Source organism: Pempheris klunzingeri, chromosome 7 (assembly GCF_042242105.1).
Source record: "Pempheris klunzingeri isolate RE-2024b chromosome 7, fPemKlu1.hap1, whole genome shotgun sequence".
Lineage (NCBI taxonomy): Eukaryota > Metazoa > Chordata > Actinopteri > Acropomatiformes > Pempheridae > Pempheris > Pempheris klunzingeri.
Window position 1 is genome coordinate 7566725 of NC_092018.1, and position 18957 is coordinate 7585681.

The following is an 18957-nucleotide window of genomic DNA, read 5'->3' on the forward strand; positions in this document are numbered from 1 at the left end:
TTTGAGCATGATTACACCAAGCAATTCAGATAGGACCCACTGCTTGGCAATGTGAACTCTATTTCGTGCCAAACCACTTATTCACTAACAAAGTAGAATAATGAATCATATAGCTCACAATATTATGTGTCTAAATGACAGAGACATAATTGGCATCATTTGATTTGAACAATTGTAGACAAGAGGACAATGCAAAGGCATGCAGCGCCATCAAAGCTCTGTCTGAACAGAGTTCTGTAAGGCAGCCTGGGGATCACTCATTGTCCCCCTGTCTGTCTGCACGTCTCCTTCTGTTTAATTAAAACACTCTGATAATGTGACAGACCCAACAAAGTTGACTGCAGCCACTGCTTTCAGCTGCCATAGAAAGGAGTGAAAAACAAAGGGCAACATTTTAGATACACCCCACGTCAGGTAAATGCAAACTTTTCAGCCAAATGCAAACTTTAAGGGTGCTATCATGATAAAATAAAGTGAAAGCATCATAATATTAATGCATGAAAAAAACTAAAGGTGTCACATTTATGATATGGGCAATAATTGTTGTTGATTAAGGGGTGCAAACAAGAGGACAATACAGAGGAATGCAGCGCTAACAAAGCTCAGTTTGACTGATGTTCTGTAAGGCAGCCAGGAGCATCAGTCATTGTCTCTCTGTGATTGGTGGGTTGTCTCGGCTGCTCCGCAGCATCACCTCCAGCAACATGGGAATTCTCCCCTGCTGCTGTTTCTCTTTGCCTGCAGAGAGAGAGAGTGGTTACATGAGTGATGACTAAACAAAAGCAGCACAAAAGAAGTGAAATGAGTAGCTGATAAGTCATCTGATGGCAGAACATTGAGAGTTTTTTTTTTTTACGATGTTTTAATAATATCAACGTGGAATTATGCAAATTCTTAAGCTATACAAAGGAAATGTTGCAGCTTTTACTACTACATGTACAGTATTTTGCTGCATGCCCCACACTCACCGTTGACCAGACTCAAGTCCCATTGACCAGCCTTGTGCTCCAAAAGTAAAATCATGTACTGATGTGATCTATTAGGTGTTACATCATCAATCAATCAATCAAAGTGTATTTATATAGTCCTTTACAACAGCCCAAAGGGTGACCAAAGTGCTTCACAGTGAAAAACATAAGAATAACTTAAAAACAATAGGTCATTGATCATCACTTTTACATATCAGTTTATGCATTAAAGTCATGCATTAACTATACATGAGCTAAGCTTGAGTTATGTTCTGTTTTGATTCTTTGTGCCAAAAATGAAAGGCAGTTAAAGTGATCTCTATTACCTCCCTGTGTGCTTGAAAGGTGGATGATGAAAGTTTAGCGGTCTCCCTCTTTAGAGAACATCAGTTGTGGTCGGTTACAATGGATTGCAACGGTGACAAGGTTTCACAGCAGAACAGATGAGAGTCATCACATCTGAGAGAAACTCTCCACGCTCTCCAGTTCACCTGGGAGCCCAGTATATTACAAATGTTTACATTTATATTTTCAGCAACTATGTCTGACAAACAAGGTTGTCTAAATAGTTCATGTACAAGCATCAGGTATAGGATTTATTTTTTTGTTGCTATAATATATAGTCAGCCCTTTTTAAAGACTATTAAAACATAAACAAAGCACTCCACTCTTGTGTGGCATAACAACAATAATGTGCCACTTTGTTTAGCTCAGCCAAACTCGTTTTGGTCTCGCTGTCGGCTCAGTGACAGTCCAGCACCACTGGAGCTGCTACACATACAGCGACTCTTTATAGGCCAGATGATCTCCGGCAGAAAAGCACTGCAGCCACATGGATACTCTGACTTCTCAATTCGGTGTTACTCCATGTTGTCCAGCAATACACGCTGTAGTTATTGGGAACTTTCAAAATCAGCCTTGACCAGCAATAGCTTACGTTTTATGTAATTTCTATTGATAATCAATATCTCATTTGTGTTTTCTCTCTAAGGTGTTACATTGAATACATGGCGAAAAAATTACTTTTGGAAAACAAGACAGCATGAGACAAAGGGAAATGCCATAGAGATGGGCTTTAGGTAAGATTTGCCAGTCTACCAAGACTCAAGAGGAACCTCCAGCTTCCAAATTAATTAGTGTGTGAAGTTTTACCTCTATCTATCTGCCACCACTGATTTTATTTATAAAACAGAAAGCCAAAGATTGTTTTTTCCTAAGGAATCTCAGAAATTTTAATATTGAAAAGTCTCTGTTGAACATGTTCTAAGTTTCTTTTATTTAGTCAGTTTTAATATTTATCATGATCTTCTGGTTTGGTAATGTCAGTGTGTAAAACATTTTTGGGGGGATTTGGGGGGCTGTTAAAGTAATCTGAAATATTCCGAAAGTATCATATTGCCCTGCGCCAATCCCAATAATGTATTGATTTCGATTATTTTTATACTCTTATACTGTGCATAAAATTTGGCACAGATGAACATTAATTTCCAGTAAAACTGTGAAGAAAAATAGACAGCTAAAAGAACGATATTAAATATTCATTTATTAATTGAAGTTTACAAGCAACTGCTTTACCTGTCTGTGTTTTTGTTTCAAAATACTATCTCAGAGTGAGTTGTCTCTGTCTCTCTCACCTCAAAGCCATATCAGTCAGGATCGATAGCTACAATTATGTTTAACATGAAACTTCTTCTGCTCGTAGTAAAGAACCTTCATTTGGGGTGGTGTGTGTATGTCTCTCCGTGTATTTCTTGGGGGTGGGAGGAGCCGTTACATCCCAGACGTGTTACCACGGTGACAAGGTGCTCCCTGCCGCCGTCGGGTCTCGGCCAAGTTGGGCGCCATGGTGACTGGGTGGTGACAGACTTTGTGACGAGTCCGCCTGGGACACCATGGTTGGGTCAACCTTAAAAACCCACACATACAAAGACACACATGCACTTGACACAGGAATTTAATATAGAACGCTAAAGCACACATCATTAACATGTTTTTTACATGTGCTGTATGTACATGTACAGTATGACAAGCAATCACACATACAGCATGCACACTCAACTCCAACCCAATGGACCTGTGTTTGTCTGTGCTAGTGTGTGTGTGTGTGTGTGTGTGTGCGTGCTGATGTGTGTGCATGTATTTTGTGTGGCTGTTGATATTAAATTGAAAATGTGTTTGTCAAGAGCAGCAGAACATCATATCACCTGCTTTCCCTTGACACTGTGAATGATTCCAGGCTTTTATCACAATTATCGCCTCTAGCCAAAGCATTCACAGTGCTACTCTACTGTTTTTGATGCTATCACCGTGTGTGTGTGTGTGTGTGTGTGTGTGTGCATGTTAATGACTGGCCTTAGCATTGGGACGGCCTGGTGATTTATATTTCTGCGTTGTCACATATGCGCCTGCTTGTCTGTGTGTGTGGGTGTGTGCATTTCCATACACACACCGACTCCTATAAAGTGGACAGACACATAAGCAACAACCCTGACAAAACAAAGAAAAAAAAAATGTCTATCCTAATGCAGATGTATGACGCACACACACGCACACACAAAAACCTTGACCAGGAGGACAGGAGAAGGCAAGGAGCCACAGTTTGAGCTTCCTGCTGTGAGGGGTCACGACCCCTATCAGACTCTGTGTCAGTCTGCCTATTGTGGCCCGGGTACAACACAAACACACACACATACACACATGCATTAACTTACATGGTCTCCATGACGATGGCGGGGGCGACAGTAAGGCGGCAGGATGGCGCTGTGGTGTTCTGATGAGAGGACTCAACCTAATCATCATAATATATTCACTGTATCTCAGCAAAATCTACAGGTGGAAGTACATTAGTGGTGAAGTGTTTACACGTCGGTGAAAAGTGGATTAGGACAACACAGGGGGCTCATGCAAACAGTGTGATACACATTGTACATTATATAGAAATTGGTTTCATATTTTCTGTTTTAAATCACTATGTAAATAAACTTGACGTTTCCGGTTATTCCAGAAAAGTGGATTTTAAAAGATTGAGGTTTATGTTCACATAAGTGCAAGTACAGGTTAATATAACTTTTTTCCAATTTTGTTGCAGATCAGATCTACGAAAAGGCATAAAAATAAGAGACAAAACCACAAAAACAAAGAGGCTTGTTTTCTTTATTATGTCTGAAATCTTTTAAATTCAAATTGCACGAGGCAGATACATTTTGAGTGAATGTGTGCACATGTGGAACAGGGAAAGGGAAAGGGGGTTTCATTGACTTTGACCATCAAGACCAAATGAAGAAAGGAGATACAATGTTTGCGGATACAATCCTGTAAAAAAGAACCACATTTATTCACTTTATTCTTTTTTTTAAATTGAACTCCTCCTACGTTTTACTAAACAAAGCATATTTGTGAAAAACTTCTGATAAGAATTTAGAGAAAATCACTTCAACTTTTTAACAACCTTTGAATGTTTGGCTTAATTAGACCTTTTCAGATTAAGAGGGACTGCCTACAATGTCTACACAGATCTAACCTTACCTAGGTAACTATACCTTAACAGTATAGGACCTCAGACACCATGTGTAGATATAGTGTCATTAGTGTCATATACAATTTGTCCTCTCAAAAATATCATCATTTAGAGGACACAAAGCACACTCCTCTCACAGATGAAAAAGTTTCTGAGGGACAGTGCCAAACACTTGTAGGCAGACCTCATCACATGACCTTATCCTATCCCAGACTATGTGTATCTGCTGCCCCCCTTTGATCAGTAAATGTAGGACAGACATGGAAAACATATTCAGTATCTCATCCTAATAATAAAATAATCTATTTTACTTCCCTTAAAACTGACTTGTCACACACAGGTGAGACCATTAACATTGATATTGGTTGTGTTCCATTTAGGTGTGCCATCAAACCATAATAGCACTAGCACACCTAAATGGAATGGAGCCATTGTTAATGTTATTAGTTACACCTTTGCCTTCTCTGGTTTGACAAAACAAAACATGTGCAAAATACCTACTGGCTATATCAGAGATTCATTTAAATTCAAATACATTTTAATACTGAAATTCTGCCAAATTAGATGAAAGTGTTGTAGTTACATTACTATTTGATTTTGAGTTTGATGTTGAGTTTCTAGATCCCTGTCTTTAGACTGGAATAGACATAATAATCTAATATAATTTTAAGTGTTTGCAGTCTGTGAACGACATGTAGAAACAGTGGGCGTGGCTAAAATCTGATGCTACTTAAAGAGCATTAGTCCAACATGAAGTCCTTCACTTCAACCTTGCTTTCAGGAAACTATGTATGCAAACAGCGAATGATCCATACTTACGAGTAATGTAATTACATGAGGGTTTGCCTGGCCCGGAAGATATAAACGCCTCTTTAATCGCTGATGTTTAAATATCAAAGACTACATAATATAATTCCTTACGTCACCACATCACAGGTTCTATAAGCGATGTTGCTGCACTCAAGATAGTTCACCTCCTTTCGGTCCAATTAGTGACAGACACCGCTTACCACATTACAACACCATGACACAGTTATACCAAACATATTTGACTACTTTAACTACATCACATTAGTGTTGGGAAGCAGATGCATAGACATATATATGTACAGGCCGCACTGACTGCTTCAGCCCGCTGCTGCGATATGTCAACGTCGTCGCCATATTGGAACGGGCAAGACTGGCCTGTAACGTTTATCCGATGCGTTAAAGACACACACAAGTAAAATGGGCCTGTTTTTTCTGGATAAGAACCACCATACTGTTTACATTTTCAACGATTTCAGCGACTCGTTTTAATGTTTAATAGTTTATGATCTACGAGGGGTAAAACTCCATCGGAACTGCAAGCACTGAACGCGTCGCTGAACAGAAACGGAAGTAAGCTACAGAGTACATCTTGACTCCCCCGTGAGGTCCCGCCCACTCCACCCTCTGACCAATGAGCGGAGCCTCCACAGCATCCTCCAGGGCCGCTGGAGTTCGCGGGAAACCGGCTGTAGCCTTGATATAACAAGCGTAATTTGAACCCGGATTAAACAACTATCTTTGATATTACATCGGTATTTTATTGTTAGACTCAATTTAGACTATTACGGTTTAAAACGGGGCAGTGACACAGCCTTTAAACGCCGTCTTTCTAGGTCTGCTGCCCTGCCTGCTGTGCTAACATCCGAGGCTAGTTAGCTTGCTAGGCTGTCACACTGGCTAACAGGGAAGCTGTGCGACAGGACAGAGAAAATACTGCTGCCTAGAAAGAGACAAAGGGCTGCCGCTGTCAGGCACGAAACAGACTGTTAACATGAGTCTGTTCAACCTAGAGCGTTTTCGTTTTGAGAAGAAGGCAGCGACGACAACAAACAAAGACCAGGATAGCGGGTCCAAAAGTCCTGAGTCTGAGAAGGAGAACAAGCCAGGTAACTAGCAGATGTTAAAGCTAGCTTACAATGCAGGTCGTCAGATGTGTTTCACATGCTATCGTTAGCAGTAGTTCAGTAACATGGTCATTCACACGCTGCCTTTTGCTGCAGGTAGAAGTAGAAGTGTGGTAAACTGTCACAGTGTCAGATGTACGTTTGTATTAAATTTGCAACATGTTTATTTTTGTTGTCACCGTGTTTGTGTTCCCACTGCGCGATATATACAAGTCAAATATCACCGTACACTGTGGAGACAGTGTTGAGAACAACACATTTGAAGGTGTAATTAATGAATGAGTGAGTGAGTGTGTGTTCGTTTACATGACACATTAACAACAAAGCAAACACTAAGCATGTTAACCCTCCGTCACCCAACAGCACAACACATCAACATCACCCAAACAGAAACATTCACCTCTCCAGGAGGTATCCCAGAGTCAAGATACAACACACATACAAAGGCCAAAACTTCTGCAATCATTAGTGCCAAACACGATGTTTGATCAGTTCATCAAATGAATACTCTCCAATCTGTAGAGAATAGAGTCTGAGGAATTTATTTATCTTTTGTGTGTATGTGTTACTTTTCTCTTTCTGTCTCAAACATATTATCAACCATGTTATTGCATTTCTGTCATTTATATCAAGTAAATGCAAAAATATTATCTATAAGGTATTGAATTAAAGATCACTTTTAGTGCTGCAAGACAATGCCACTCTACTAGGCATCCTTCAAGACCAGAAAAAAATATTGCTGTCATCATATACAACTATATTGTAATGAGATCTTAGTCAGAATTCAGAATTAGTCAAAATAGTCAGAATTGTCACCCAGTTGTTGCCCAACTAGGTCAAAAAGGGAAATGTGTGGAGACATGGACCGAACTAGCTGATGATACTTAATCCCTAAACTTACCAGACTATCTGGCCTGGGTCCCTTATGTACCCATCATCTTTAATTTCAACCTCTGCGGGCATTTTGAGGAGGTAGATGCCTAATACAATGCTGTAGTTTATTTACACTATAATTATGTTGTTGTTCTCGGGTGTCACACCACTTGCTGTTATCATCTCACTTCCAAAATGAACTGTTATAAGATGGTGAGAAAGCCTAGCCTGAAGTCTCTAGTCTCTGTATGTCATGGTGAAGACATGTTAATATGTGCCATTGAGCCAAAGTAGCTGCAAACTTAACAAAGCGAGATGAATGGGATGCGTCCGTTACTGCTGTGAATGCATCCACCAACTTTTTTTTTTTCCCTACCATTTTGCTCTTCAGCTCAGATGAAACCTGTCAAAGCCCCACCAAAGTCCCATGCTCGAGGAGTGGTTTTTGAGGAGGTCCTCAGTATTGACTTGGAGGAGGATGAGCTCCTCTCTGAAACAAAGACCAAAAACTCATCAACCAGACAATCCAAGTATGTGTCAACCAAACTGATACACAACACAACTTTTTCACATTCATGCTGAGTCGAACAGTTTTTTATTTTAATTCTTTTTGCTTTAGGAATCCCACAGGGATATCATCCATAAATCTGGAATCGGATCATACAGATGACGAGGATAAGGAACTGGATGAGAAAATGAACAGACTACTGGAGATGTTTCCTCAGTTGACGAGGCAGCAGGTACTTGAGGTGAGGTTTGCAACTTATCAGCACAGAGCACATTAGTTTGACCCCAGGGTTGTCCCAAGTCAGTGTGCACGATCTGTACTACAGTGTTACTTGCTGTCAAACATGTTTTGGTGGATTTTATTGACCATAGTGCAGACCAGCTTTAGATTAAGTGCCTTGTCATTATAAAATATTTAATTAATACATTAACCAGCTATAATTTGTTCTTCAGATCTTTAAATCTCCTGGTTTTCCCTTTTCAAAAACCTTGTTCTGTTCTGTTTTCAGGTCATTGGCAGCACAAGCACATTGGATGGGGCTGTAGCCGCATGCCTTTTAGTGTTTGATGATAAAAAAGGTAAGTAATGACTTTCATAAGCATACAATGACTATCCGTGCTCACTTTCCTGTGAGGCAGTCTAACATAGGGGAGGAATAGTTTATAGTTGTAGGAAAATCGTCAACGTCCCACAAAAATCCCACGGAGGAAATGTTCATTTGTTTTTTTGTATTAATGATTTATTTAACAATGTTCGGCTCATCCTCAAGACCATACACCATATTCAGAACCGTGTACAAGAAGTTATCACTGAACCTAGTGTACAGGTAGAAAACATTAAAGAGAATTCTGAATAAGTTACAGTCAAAACCCATGCAAAAAATATACCTGCCTAGCTGGCTACATTTCTCTCTCAGTTGGCTGCTTTTGAGAACACTGGCTGTCTTGCCCTCTCATCTTCAGACCAGGGCCGGAAGAGAAAGCAGGATGGATCGAGCAGTTCTCAGGACATTGATGACATTCAACCCAGCAAGAAGAGGAAGTCATCGGAGGTAAAATCACCAACATTACTTTTGTGGTTTCGAACAATGGCATACTGTACAAATTTTCAACGTCCTGTCAGTTTGGTTTTGCTAAAGTCATTTTAACTGTCTGTACTGTCATGCTGCATGTATTCAACATTTGAATGTGCACAGGCAGAAAACACAGAGAAATGTTTGCAAAACCTAATGAGAAAAACACAAATTATTATTTAATGAAGGCTGATGCAAAACAGACGATCTGCAAGTTGTGCATAGGGATCATCTTAGTGATAATGTGTTGATTATGTAAAATATCTACTATGTAATATATCGACTATTTTGGTTTCCCCTCACTGCAGAATGCAAACAACAGTAGTTGGTATTCATCAAATTTAAGTAATAATGGTTCCCCTCAGCTATGAATGTACCTTTCTTGTATTTGAACCAAAAGGCTTCTGAGGAAGAAGATGATGAAGGCAAAGAGCCAAGCTGGGAGAAGCAGGAATCCATGGTCAGAAAACTGCAGAAAAAGTTTCCTGACCAGGACAAGGAGGTGAAGACACACAGACACTCTGTCCCTGTCTGTGACACGTTAAGCCATTTCATATGGAGCGCAATTTAGTCCAACCTGATCCAACCCTGTCAAACTGTGTATATACTCCTCTTAACATGATAGCTATACTGTGTGTGAGAGTGAGAGAGAGAGAGAGAGAGTGGGACTCAGGGACTCCTATTGGTTTGTGATGTCACATGATACAGTCTAATGTGATGTTACTTCAGAGAAGTGTATTGCTCTCCTGTCTGAAAAAAAATCGGAAACACATTCAGCTCTCTCTAGCTTCCTTTTCATTTAATAGTGTAAGCAAATTTTATGAGATTGCTATGAAATGCCCCCAAAAGTAGGCTTTTGTGTCAATAAAACCAGGTTCCTAAAATCAGAGGGGGGAAAGTAAAACATGAGTGTCTAAATTTTTCAGAGAGTATTAAGTACATGTTGCAGGCGGATCCTCGCTCATGTCTGTCGCGTTGCAGGAGCTGCGGATGGTGCTGCAGGAACACGACTGGAACGTTGAGGATGCCTTGCAGGTTCTGCAGATGTTCTCAGACCCAGGTGAACACAACCGCCGTCATCTGAATGCCGCCATCTTTTCACTGACCTGATGTATATGTGTACATTTAACTTTCATGTTCTTAACTGGCTCATGTCGTGTTTTTCCCCTGTTGTCAGAAAATACCAGCTTCAGCTCACCCGAGACGGAAGAAAAGAAGTCCAGTAAATCGAAGAGCAAAGACAAGTCGAGCAGGGACCACAGAAAGCTGAAGCGCCACAAAGACGAGGAAGGTGGTAAAAACAGGAGAGACCGAAAGGACCGCCTTAGTGAGACAGAGGACAGTGCAGAAGCTACAGACACTACAAAGGACAGTGAAGACGATTCAGACTCGGCAGACAGAGAAGGCTCCAAAAACAGTAGCGCTTCCACTCTGTCTTCATGGATTAAAAAAAGTTCTGTTATGGTTTCTTCATCCTCCTCTGACAAGAAAACAACTACCTCTTCCTCCCTGAAGCCTTCCTCCTCCTCCTCCTCCTCTTCCTCTCCTGCTCGGATGCTGTCCAGGTTTGCCAGTGGGACCAGTATAGCTAAGAAAGAGGCAGCAGAGAGAAAGAGGAAGGCACGTGCCTCAGATGAACATATCAGTTCTGAGGGGGAAAATGACGATGAAGAGGACACAGTTAGCAGTGAGTTTGAGGACTCTGATGACGAGCTGGACTCTAAAGGTGGCATGACCGATATGAAGAAAGAGATACTCCGTTTCTTCCGGGATGCATCCATAGATGAGCTGTCGCTGATCTCTGGGTGCTCTGTTAAAAAGGCCCAGAAGATTGTGGAACTGAGACCCTTTGATTACTGGCAAAGCCTGGTGAGAGAACAAACGTGTGTGTGTGTTTCTAAACAGATGACATAACAAACCTCAAACAGACATGCAGGTGGTTCTTGCATGTCAAATAAAACAATTTGTTTTTTCAACTTTCTCCTTTGATAACTTGTGCAAAGAGCTACAGTCAGTCACAGTCTGAAATCATCCTACCGAACATCTGGAAAATGACTTTCTGACCTGTTCTGTTTCATTCACACTGTATTTACTTATTGAGCACACTACTCCAAGGTCTTCTATGTAGAGACAAGACATTCCTGACAATCTATTGAATCACAGAACTCCCCATCTCCTGACACATCTCACCTCATATTCTCTATTATCAGATTATCAACAGTTAAAATAAAAAAGTCGACATCTGTCAGCAGAGAGCAAATACTGTCATGTTGCAATAGTGGGGCAGTCAAATATGTAATATTGTGTAACTCAATGATAAGGTAGTGTTGTTAGCACCTTTTGATTGTGTGTTTGGTGTTATATGGTGGGTTTAAAGCTATTACGAGTCACCTTTCAGATGTGTTTGCACTGATCATTGATATGTGAAACCTGACAAGGAACGACAGTCCATTTTTCAATGCACTGGCACAAGTGAAGTAATTGATTGTCAGACATTTTGTCCTTGTCTCCTATCAGGTCATCCAATGAGTATCTTACTGATAGATTGTGCTGTACTTAACATGTTTTGTTAATTATAACACCATGTTCTCTGCTCTTCAGGTCGATGTCTTCCACAAGGACAACGGGCTGTCAGAGGACTTGCTGCTCGGCTGCAGAGTCGTCCTCAAAGAGCGGAAGGTTGTCCTGGGGCTGATGTCCAAATGTGAGACCATTTCCTCAAAAATGGTCAAACAAGTCACTGAGGTGGTGGAGAGGGGCAGGGGGGCCATGAAACAACCCAGCGTGCTCAACAGCCAGTGAGTAAAATGCACTTACCCACATACTAGAATGAATGAATAGTCCAGAAAATGGTTATGTGTGTGTGTTCACATTGTTTTTGAATGCCAGACCGATTGCTCAGTTGCAGAACCTGGTTACCTGTTATTTCAGGAGACGGCAATATGCTGAACATAATTGTGAAGTGTTTTGTAGTTTATCCTGATCATGGAACCTCTTCTGGCATCTTAGTGCACAAAACAAACACTAAGTTCATAAAACTGATGCCTTGTACCTGAGCCCAGAGCACAGAGTTGTCAAGCCTGAGATGACATGTCAAGCCATATGTCTGTATCTCTGGGTACAGGTTGATTCGCTATCCTTTAAGGCACCCTCGAGCATTTGCAGGAAGAGCAGGATTTTATTTCCCTTTTCCGAACACTTTCTTTCTCTCTGAATTATATAATTTCTCTTTTTAAAGTGTCTTAACACAAAATGTTATAATTTTTCTATGTGTGAATTTATTCCTTTTCACAAACAATTGAATACTGACAGAATTCAATTAAATTAAATTTAGACCTTCTCAAGGATGGAAGAGTCCTAATGTCTACAATTTACACTTAAGTATTCAAGTGTTTGCATTATTGTTGTAAATTATGTTTTATACATGGGCTATTTTTTTTTTTTCAACAAATCTGCTCTTTGAGAGGCCAACACAATACATTTAATCCATTACTCGATCTGTGACGGCTGTGTTCCCATTTTGTTCTCAGTCTGTTATCGGTTGTCTTTCAGGCTCCAGCTGAAACCCTATCAGCTGATTGGTCTAAAGTGGCTGCTGCTTCTGCATGAGCACAAACTGAGTGGTATCCTTGCTGATGAAATGGTAAGGCAACCAGCCAAGAATCTGCGGGAAGTGACAGTGTGCGCTTGTGAGGTGTTGATCGTGAGCCCAAAATCAAAAACAAATGAAAGACCCTAAATGTTAAAGCTGAATAAGTCAAACAGGACTGCAGGTGCTTACAGCTTGTCTAAGTCTCCACTTGACGAGTGGTACTGTGTCGCTGTTTTGCACGGATGTGTAGCTAATCTGCAGGTGAATAAACAATCAGAAAGCAGAGGGAAGAAAAAACGAGTAAAAGTAGCCGAGAGTTAAATTTGTTGTTTTAACCCCAAGACAGTGAGTGAAGTAAGAGCTTTGATTTGTAAAGTTTAGTAAAGCTGCAGTGCTGATGAATTCTGTCTGGATTTTTGCTGTTTGTACAAGTAAAAATGTGATCTGAAACGCAGATGTTCAAATATCTTTTTTGTCTGTCCACCTGGGTCTTTCTTTGTGTATTTATCTTCTTGTTTGATGTCTGACTGACTCTGTATCTCTTTTCATTCTCCTCTTCACTCTTTCTGTCAGGGTTTGGGGAAAACAATCCAGGCTATAGCATTCCTGTCCCAGCTGTACGAGAATGGAATAGAAGGTCCTCACCTCATCACTGTGCCATCCTCTACACTGGGTAAAAAATCCCACACTTTGCAACCTTGCTTTGCTATTATGTAATCTAACAAGAAACAGTTAGATAATAATATTTTGCATCAAAACATGTAGTGTCTCTTGTCTAGGGCTTTTAGGGCATTTATTTTGCTGATTTCATTTGTGCTGATTTCATTCTCTCCATCTTGTAGACAACTGGGTCAGAGAGCTGAAACTGTGGTGTCCAAGGCTTAAAGTTCTAGTTTATTATGGTGAGATTCTTCATTCATCTTTTCACATTCAGTTATCTCGTGTTGTTGTCCTTATGTGTGAACCTCTTTTGAAGCAAGGTGTGCATATGTGAAAAGTTACAATTTTGTCCCTGGATCAGGTCTGCTGTCTGCCTGGTGTGTGCACCTGCACTTATTTTGTTATAAACGTATTGTCTGTGCACACCTTTATTCAGGGCTTTGTTTACACAGTTCTGAGCCAAAAGTAGAGTGTGTATCCATGTAGTATGTTCTGTGCAGGATCTATGGAGGACCGCCGCTACCTCAGACATGACATCCTCAATAACGATGTTGAGTTCAACGTCATTGTGACCACGTGAGCAAATTTACACACACAAACACACACCCTCCATCATATTTTGTCACTCACATCTAAACACAAAGTGAATGAGTACTTTTGCTGTTTCCCATTTTGCTGTGTGGTTTGTTTTGCAGGTATAACCTGGCCATAGGAAACGATAACGACCGCAGCCTTTTCCGCAAGCTGCATCTGAAGTATGCTGTGTTTGATGAAGGCCACATGCTGAAGAACATGAACTCCCTGCGCTACCGCCACCTTATGGCTATTAACGTTAGTTCACTGACATTTTGTAATCCATTTTCTACCACCACCTCCCCTCATTTCTGTGATAGCCTCATATGTGTATTCGCAGTTGTTTGCCTTTCTATCCTCAACATCCAGAAGTATTGAACAGAACAATTTCTCTCTTTTCCCTGTAGGCAGAGCATCGCCTGCTGCTTACAGGAACTCCCGTACAGAACAACCTCCTGGAGCTGATGTCTCTCCTGAACTTCATCATGCCCTCTATGTTCTCCAGCTCCACTACACAGCTCTCCAAAATGTTTTCTATGGTACGTGTGTGTGTGTCACACCATAACCTCAGTTTGTTAGGACAGCTGGTAGCTGGATGCAAATTGGATGCAAAGCTTGGATATGACATTATAGTAACACTCCTGGTAGTCTATAAAATAGCTGGCTCTGAGAAGATGCCTAAACTTTGACATCTTACCTCGAATCTCGTGACCCCCCCATCACCCCTTAGTCATCTGAAATTATTTGTTTCACAAGTGTAAGAAACAACAGGAATATTTTGTCTTGCAAGCTATATAACCAGCCCAGAAAAATGTAAGTTTAATATTTACTTACTAGCCCATGTGTTTGTACTGTAACTGTACTGTATTTTATGTGTCAGAAATCCCATGAGGAGCAGAGCTGCTTTGAGAGGAATCGTATTTCTCAGGCCAAACTCATCATGAAACCCTTTATCCTGCGAAGAGTCAAGAGCGAGGTGAGTTGATCTGATGTTAATGCTATGTATGCATTAAGTGTGTTCTGTAGGGAACTCTGGCATAAAGACGGTCACAATGAGAGTAATTGTATTTACACCCTGAGTAAGTTTTGTGATTAAGTGTTTTTTTTTTCTTTTACCAGGTCCTCAAGCAGCTGCCAGCCAAGGAAGAGAAGGTGGAGTCCTGCTCAATGAGTGAGAAACAGCAGGTTCTCTACCAGACCCTCTTTAAAAAACTCAAGACTTCCAGCTTTGGCGAGAGTAAGCCTGGTTTCCTGCTCCCTTCTGTACAAGGTGGCATTATTTTACACAAATAACAAAAATGACTGTGGTTAATGATTTCCCTCGTGCCTTTTCTTTGCAGAGCGTGAGTTGTGTAATGTGATGATGCAGTTGAGGAAGATGGCGAACCACCCTTTGCTTCACAGACAGTACTACACCACAGAAAAGCTCAAAGCCATGAGCAAACTCATGCTCAAGGTCAGTTCTAGTCCCTGACAAGCCCTTGTTTGATTTTGCTGCTGTGTTTTTTGTATCTAAGGATCTTTTCTGAGTTGTGCTGTGGGGCTTAACTCGCAGATGAAACCAAGCATTCAAATTACTTTGCCATCCTAAAGTATTTGAATAGCAGTGAACCGTATTATCCAAACAGGATAATTACAGTTCAATCTTTCATTGTTTGCAATTCCACACTAATCTCCCTCCTTTTAATCTTCCCTCTGCAACATTTTTGGAGTACTTCTCTGCTCCCCCAGCCCACTTGTTAAATGTTTCCTCTATTCTTCTTTCTCTCCCACCTCAGGAGCCGACTCACTTTGATGCAGACGCCGCTCTTATCCAGGAAGACATGGAAGTGATGTCAGACTTTGAGCTGCATCGTCTGTGCCAGCAGTACTCCTCCATCAGCTCCTACCAGCTTGAAACCAATCTCCTGCTTGACTCAGGAAAATTCCACCACCTCACAGAGCTGCTGGCCTCACTTAAAAACAAGGTCATTACAAATGTGCAAAATCATGTCTAGGGTGCATGCAGGAGGAGCATGCTATCTTTGCTCAGATAAAAGATCATGTGGCATAAGTTTCATCTAATCCTACAGGGAGACCGAGTGGTATTATTCAGTCAGTTCACCATGATGCTGGACATCGTGGAAGTACTGCTGAAGCATCTTAAGCATCGTTATGTCAGACTGGATGGATCCACACCCATAGCTGACAGGTCGGAGTGGTACACTTACATTGACTGATTCTGTGATTCCAGCACATCTGTTATTCTAACTGCTACCTTTGAGGGAAAAAGTATGAAAGATAGATGAAAATGGAAGCAATCTTTGATATTCTACTTGAACATACCATAAGTTGTGTCATTTTTAATGGTGATTTCTTTCGTCTTGCAGGATTGTGTTAATTGATGAGTTCAACACAGATCCGGACATATTTGTGTTCCTCTTGTCAACACGTGCTGGTGGCCTGGGCATCAACCTTACCTCTGCTAATGTTGTCATCCTACATGACATCGACTGCAACCCCTACAATGACAAACAGGCAGAGGACAGATGCCACCGTGTAGGCCAGACCAAGTAAGTTTGAATCTATAAATAATGGGATGAGATCTTGTAACTGGAATGTCCTCTTATTGTGACAGAAACCATGTCTGCTTCACGCATGCAGATTCTGATGGGATAAAAATCTCAGAATGATACAGAGGGTATTGATTACAAATGCAGAACCTCCCCAGGTACAAACGTTACCCTCCAGGACTGTGCTCAGTGTATTTATTTACTGTAGTGACTAATGTACCTCTCTGTGTGTGTTAGGACTGTACAGGTGATAAAGCTGATCAGTAAGGACACCATAGAAGACTGCATACTACAGCTGGGCCAGAAGAAACTGAAGCTTGAGCAGGACATGACCGCTGCTGGACAAGGTAAGTAGATGTGTGCACACACATACACTGTCCTGACCATTTGCACACAAGTTGCATTAAATACATTGAACTGATAAATAATCAAAACAACAGCACAGAAGCAGTGATGATTTCTTTAGGTGGTGCTAGCCATATAGGCCCACGGTATAGCAGTCGATTTTCTTCCTGTTAGTCTTGTATTTGTGTTTGTTATATCATAATAAGTGTTCACCCACTTAAAGTTACTTCTCAAATAACACTAAATAATACTCTGAAATGGCAATAATTCCCCCCTAACCCCTAAACAAGTATTTGTTGCAATATTCAGAAGAATTGGTCGACCAGTTCAACTTGTCAGATCTAATAAAAATCCCAGGAATTAAACACAATTTGAGCAAATCTGTAAAATTCCTGGGTTAGATAATATTATGGGGAGTACGCAAAAACTTAAGACTTAACTTTGACAAGAAGAACAAGAAAGGTGTGATTGTTCTTCCAGGACAAACAGAATATACAGATGTATACAGAAATAACAGTAGGAAACACTGTGGTGAACATATTCACAATATTGGGTAAATTAAGCACAAATATATATGAAGAATAAGAATCGGAGAAGATGCAAAGCAACTGGCAGTAGATTTAAAGCTTAAGGGCAGTGATCAGGCTAATAGCGTGGCATCCCATGCCTCCAGACACACAGTGTGTGAACTAGTTGACTATTCTAACCTTCTCAATTATTTACAAATGGAAAAATCATTCATTTGTTCTTCAGGTGGTGAAGGAACCATACCTGAAGATATGGCGTCTTTGCTCAAAGCATCACTCGGACTGTGATGCGCAAAACACTTGAAACTGTACAAACATGTATTTGATGGTATTCCTGTGATTCTGGGCAGACTTCAGTGTTCTGACTGAACACACTTCTTTTGCCCGTACTGGAAAACTACTGAGAACCATATGCTGCCATGAAAAGAAGTTCTGCTGTCTGATTGACTGTGTAGCATGTGTAGCTCTGCCTAAAACACTATTGTTACATGCACACAGTTTTTGCTCCTACTACAAGACCAGTATATGAAGGCAAAACAAAAATGTTGCCTTGTCAATAGTATGCACTTCACATGTTATGTGAAGTTCTTATGCTGTAGAAACTTGAAAGAAAATAGAAGTTCAGACCAAACCGCCAATAATGCTGCATGCGTTGGAGTACACCAGTGAATTTGTTTGAATGAAAGAAGTGTCATCAGTTAGTTCATGTAAACTCATGCAGTCTCATAATGTTCACATTCAGATAAAGGCACTGTCATGCTTACTGGCAGTCTATGATGGATGAAATGTTACAGATTCTGGTATAGATAATATTCTTGCATACCTACATTTTACCACCCTCCATACAGAAAGTTTTGGTTTATGCCTGTCGTACTTGCCAGATCTTATATAAAGAAAGTAATTTACGTCAAATCTTTGCTGCTGTGATCCACAGCAACATTTAAACAGCTACAGGCAAGACAACTTAACTAAACGTGTTGCTATTTACACTGATTTCCTCGCTTACCATCGCTGATCAAACATTTCTGACGGTGTGTATCCAAAAGTCAGCCAAGCACTTGGAAAATTTGATTCTCTGTCACTGTAGGTGTAAATGAGTTGAGTTTCATCCTGATGTCATATTTTCAATCAATTTTTCAGCAAAGACAGTCTGACCTTTTTTGATTGAACATACATGGTTTTGTGGGTGTAATCGATGCATTTAATACACAAATATTCCCATTTTTCTAGTGTGTAAAACTAGAAACTAAAGCAAAAATCTGAAATAGAATGTCTTTGAATTTGGTGCTTGAATTGGTTTCTTCTTCTTAAGCCAAGAAATGATGATGATTGACTGAGGAAGCAGCTGCTGCACCCATGTACTATATAAGTGGCTAATGTGTTGTAAGTGTACAAGTGTTACTGTAAAAGCTTTTATGAAGTAATTTGTATGTTTTTTAGGTTCCTGTTTAAACTGAATAATAAAAATTGGTATACATTTTTTGCATTGTCATGGCTACAGCGTTCCAGCAGGGGGAGCTGCCAATTAGAAAATTACTTCTAAATCGTTTTTGGTAATGTGTAAATGATTCCATTAATTAGACCTGCAGCACCGGGTCTGGAAATGACACGCTCTGTGGTAAAATTTTGGAATGGGTTTTGACCAAATTTGAAAATCGAACATGAAAATCATAGTTAAAAGTGATTCAAATTGCAAAGAACATCTAAAAAAAGAAGTATAAATGAAAAATGTGAAAAAACTGAAAGGTAAAGATCCGATCAATTTGATCCCTCGTGTGAATGGGGGCCATCAATTTAGTGTTTCTTGTGTTTTCAGGTGTTGATTGTTTTTGTTGC

The 18957-nt window shown here is 40.4% G+C and overlaps 1 protein-coding gene across 1 annotated transcript; it reads left to right on the forward strand.

Moving 5' to 3' along the window:
* Positions 1–5966: 5966 nt before the first annotated feature.
* On the forward strand, positions 5967–18569 carry smarcad1a (SNF2 related chromatin remodeling ATPase with DExD box 1a). Its single transcript, XM_070833484.1, has 23 exons — positions 5967–6401; positions 7684–7822; positions 7912–8041; positions 8309–8378; positions 8763–8851; positions 9273–9374; positions 9854–9932; positions 10050–10741; positions 11474–11670; positions 12425–12515; positions 13038–13137; positions 13307–13366; positions 13625–13700; positions 13820–13955; positions 14105–14236; positions 14578–14673; positions 14817–14934; positions 15038–15153; positions 15476–15664; positions 15770–15888; positions 16067–16249; positions 16487–16596; positions 17348–18569. The coding sequence occupies exons 1-23, from the start codon at positions 6287–6289 to the stop codon at positions 17407–17409; spliced, it is 3201 nt and encodes a 1066-aa protein (XP_070689585.1). The 5' UTR covers positions 5967–6286; the 3' UTR covers positions 17410–18569.
* The last annotated feature ends 388 nt before the right edge of the window (positions 18570–18957 follow it).

Excerpts from the sequence above, each read along its gene's own strand:
- smarcad1a (XM_070833484.1), top strand. The coding sequence starts at position 6,287 with ATGAGTCTGTTCAACCTAGAGCGTTTTCGTTTTGAGAAGAAGGCAGCG. Across the intron at positions 10,742-11,473 it reads TTGATTACTGGCAAAGCCTG|GTCGATGTCTTCCACAAGGA; the intron begins GTGAGAGAACAA and ends TCTGCTCTTCAG. Across the intron at positions 15,665-15,769 it reads TGGCCTCACTTAAAAACAAG|GGAGACCGAGTGGTATTATT; the intron begins GTCATTACAAAT and ends CTAATCCTACAG.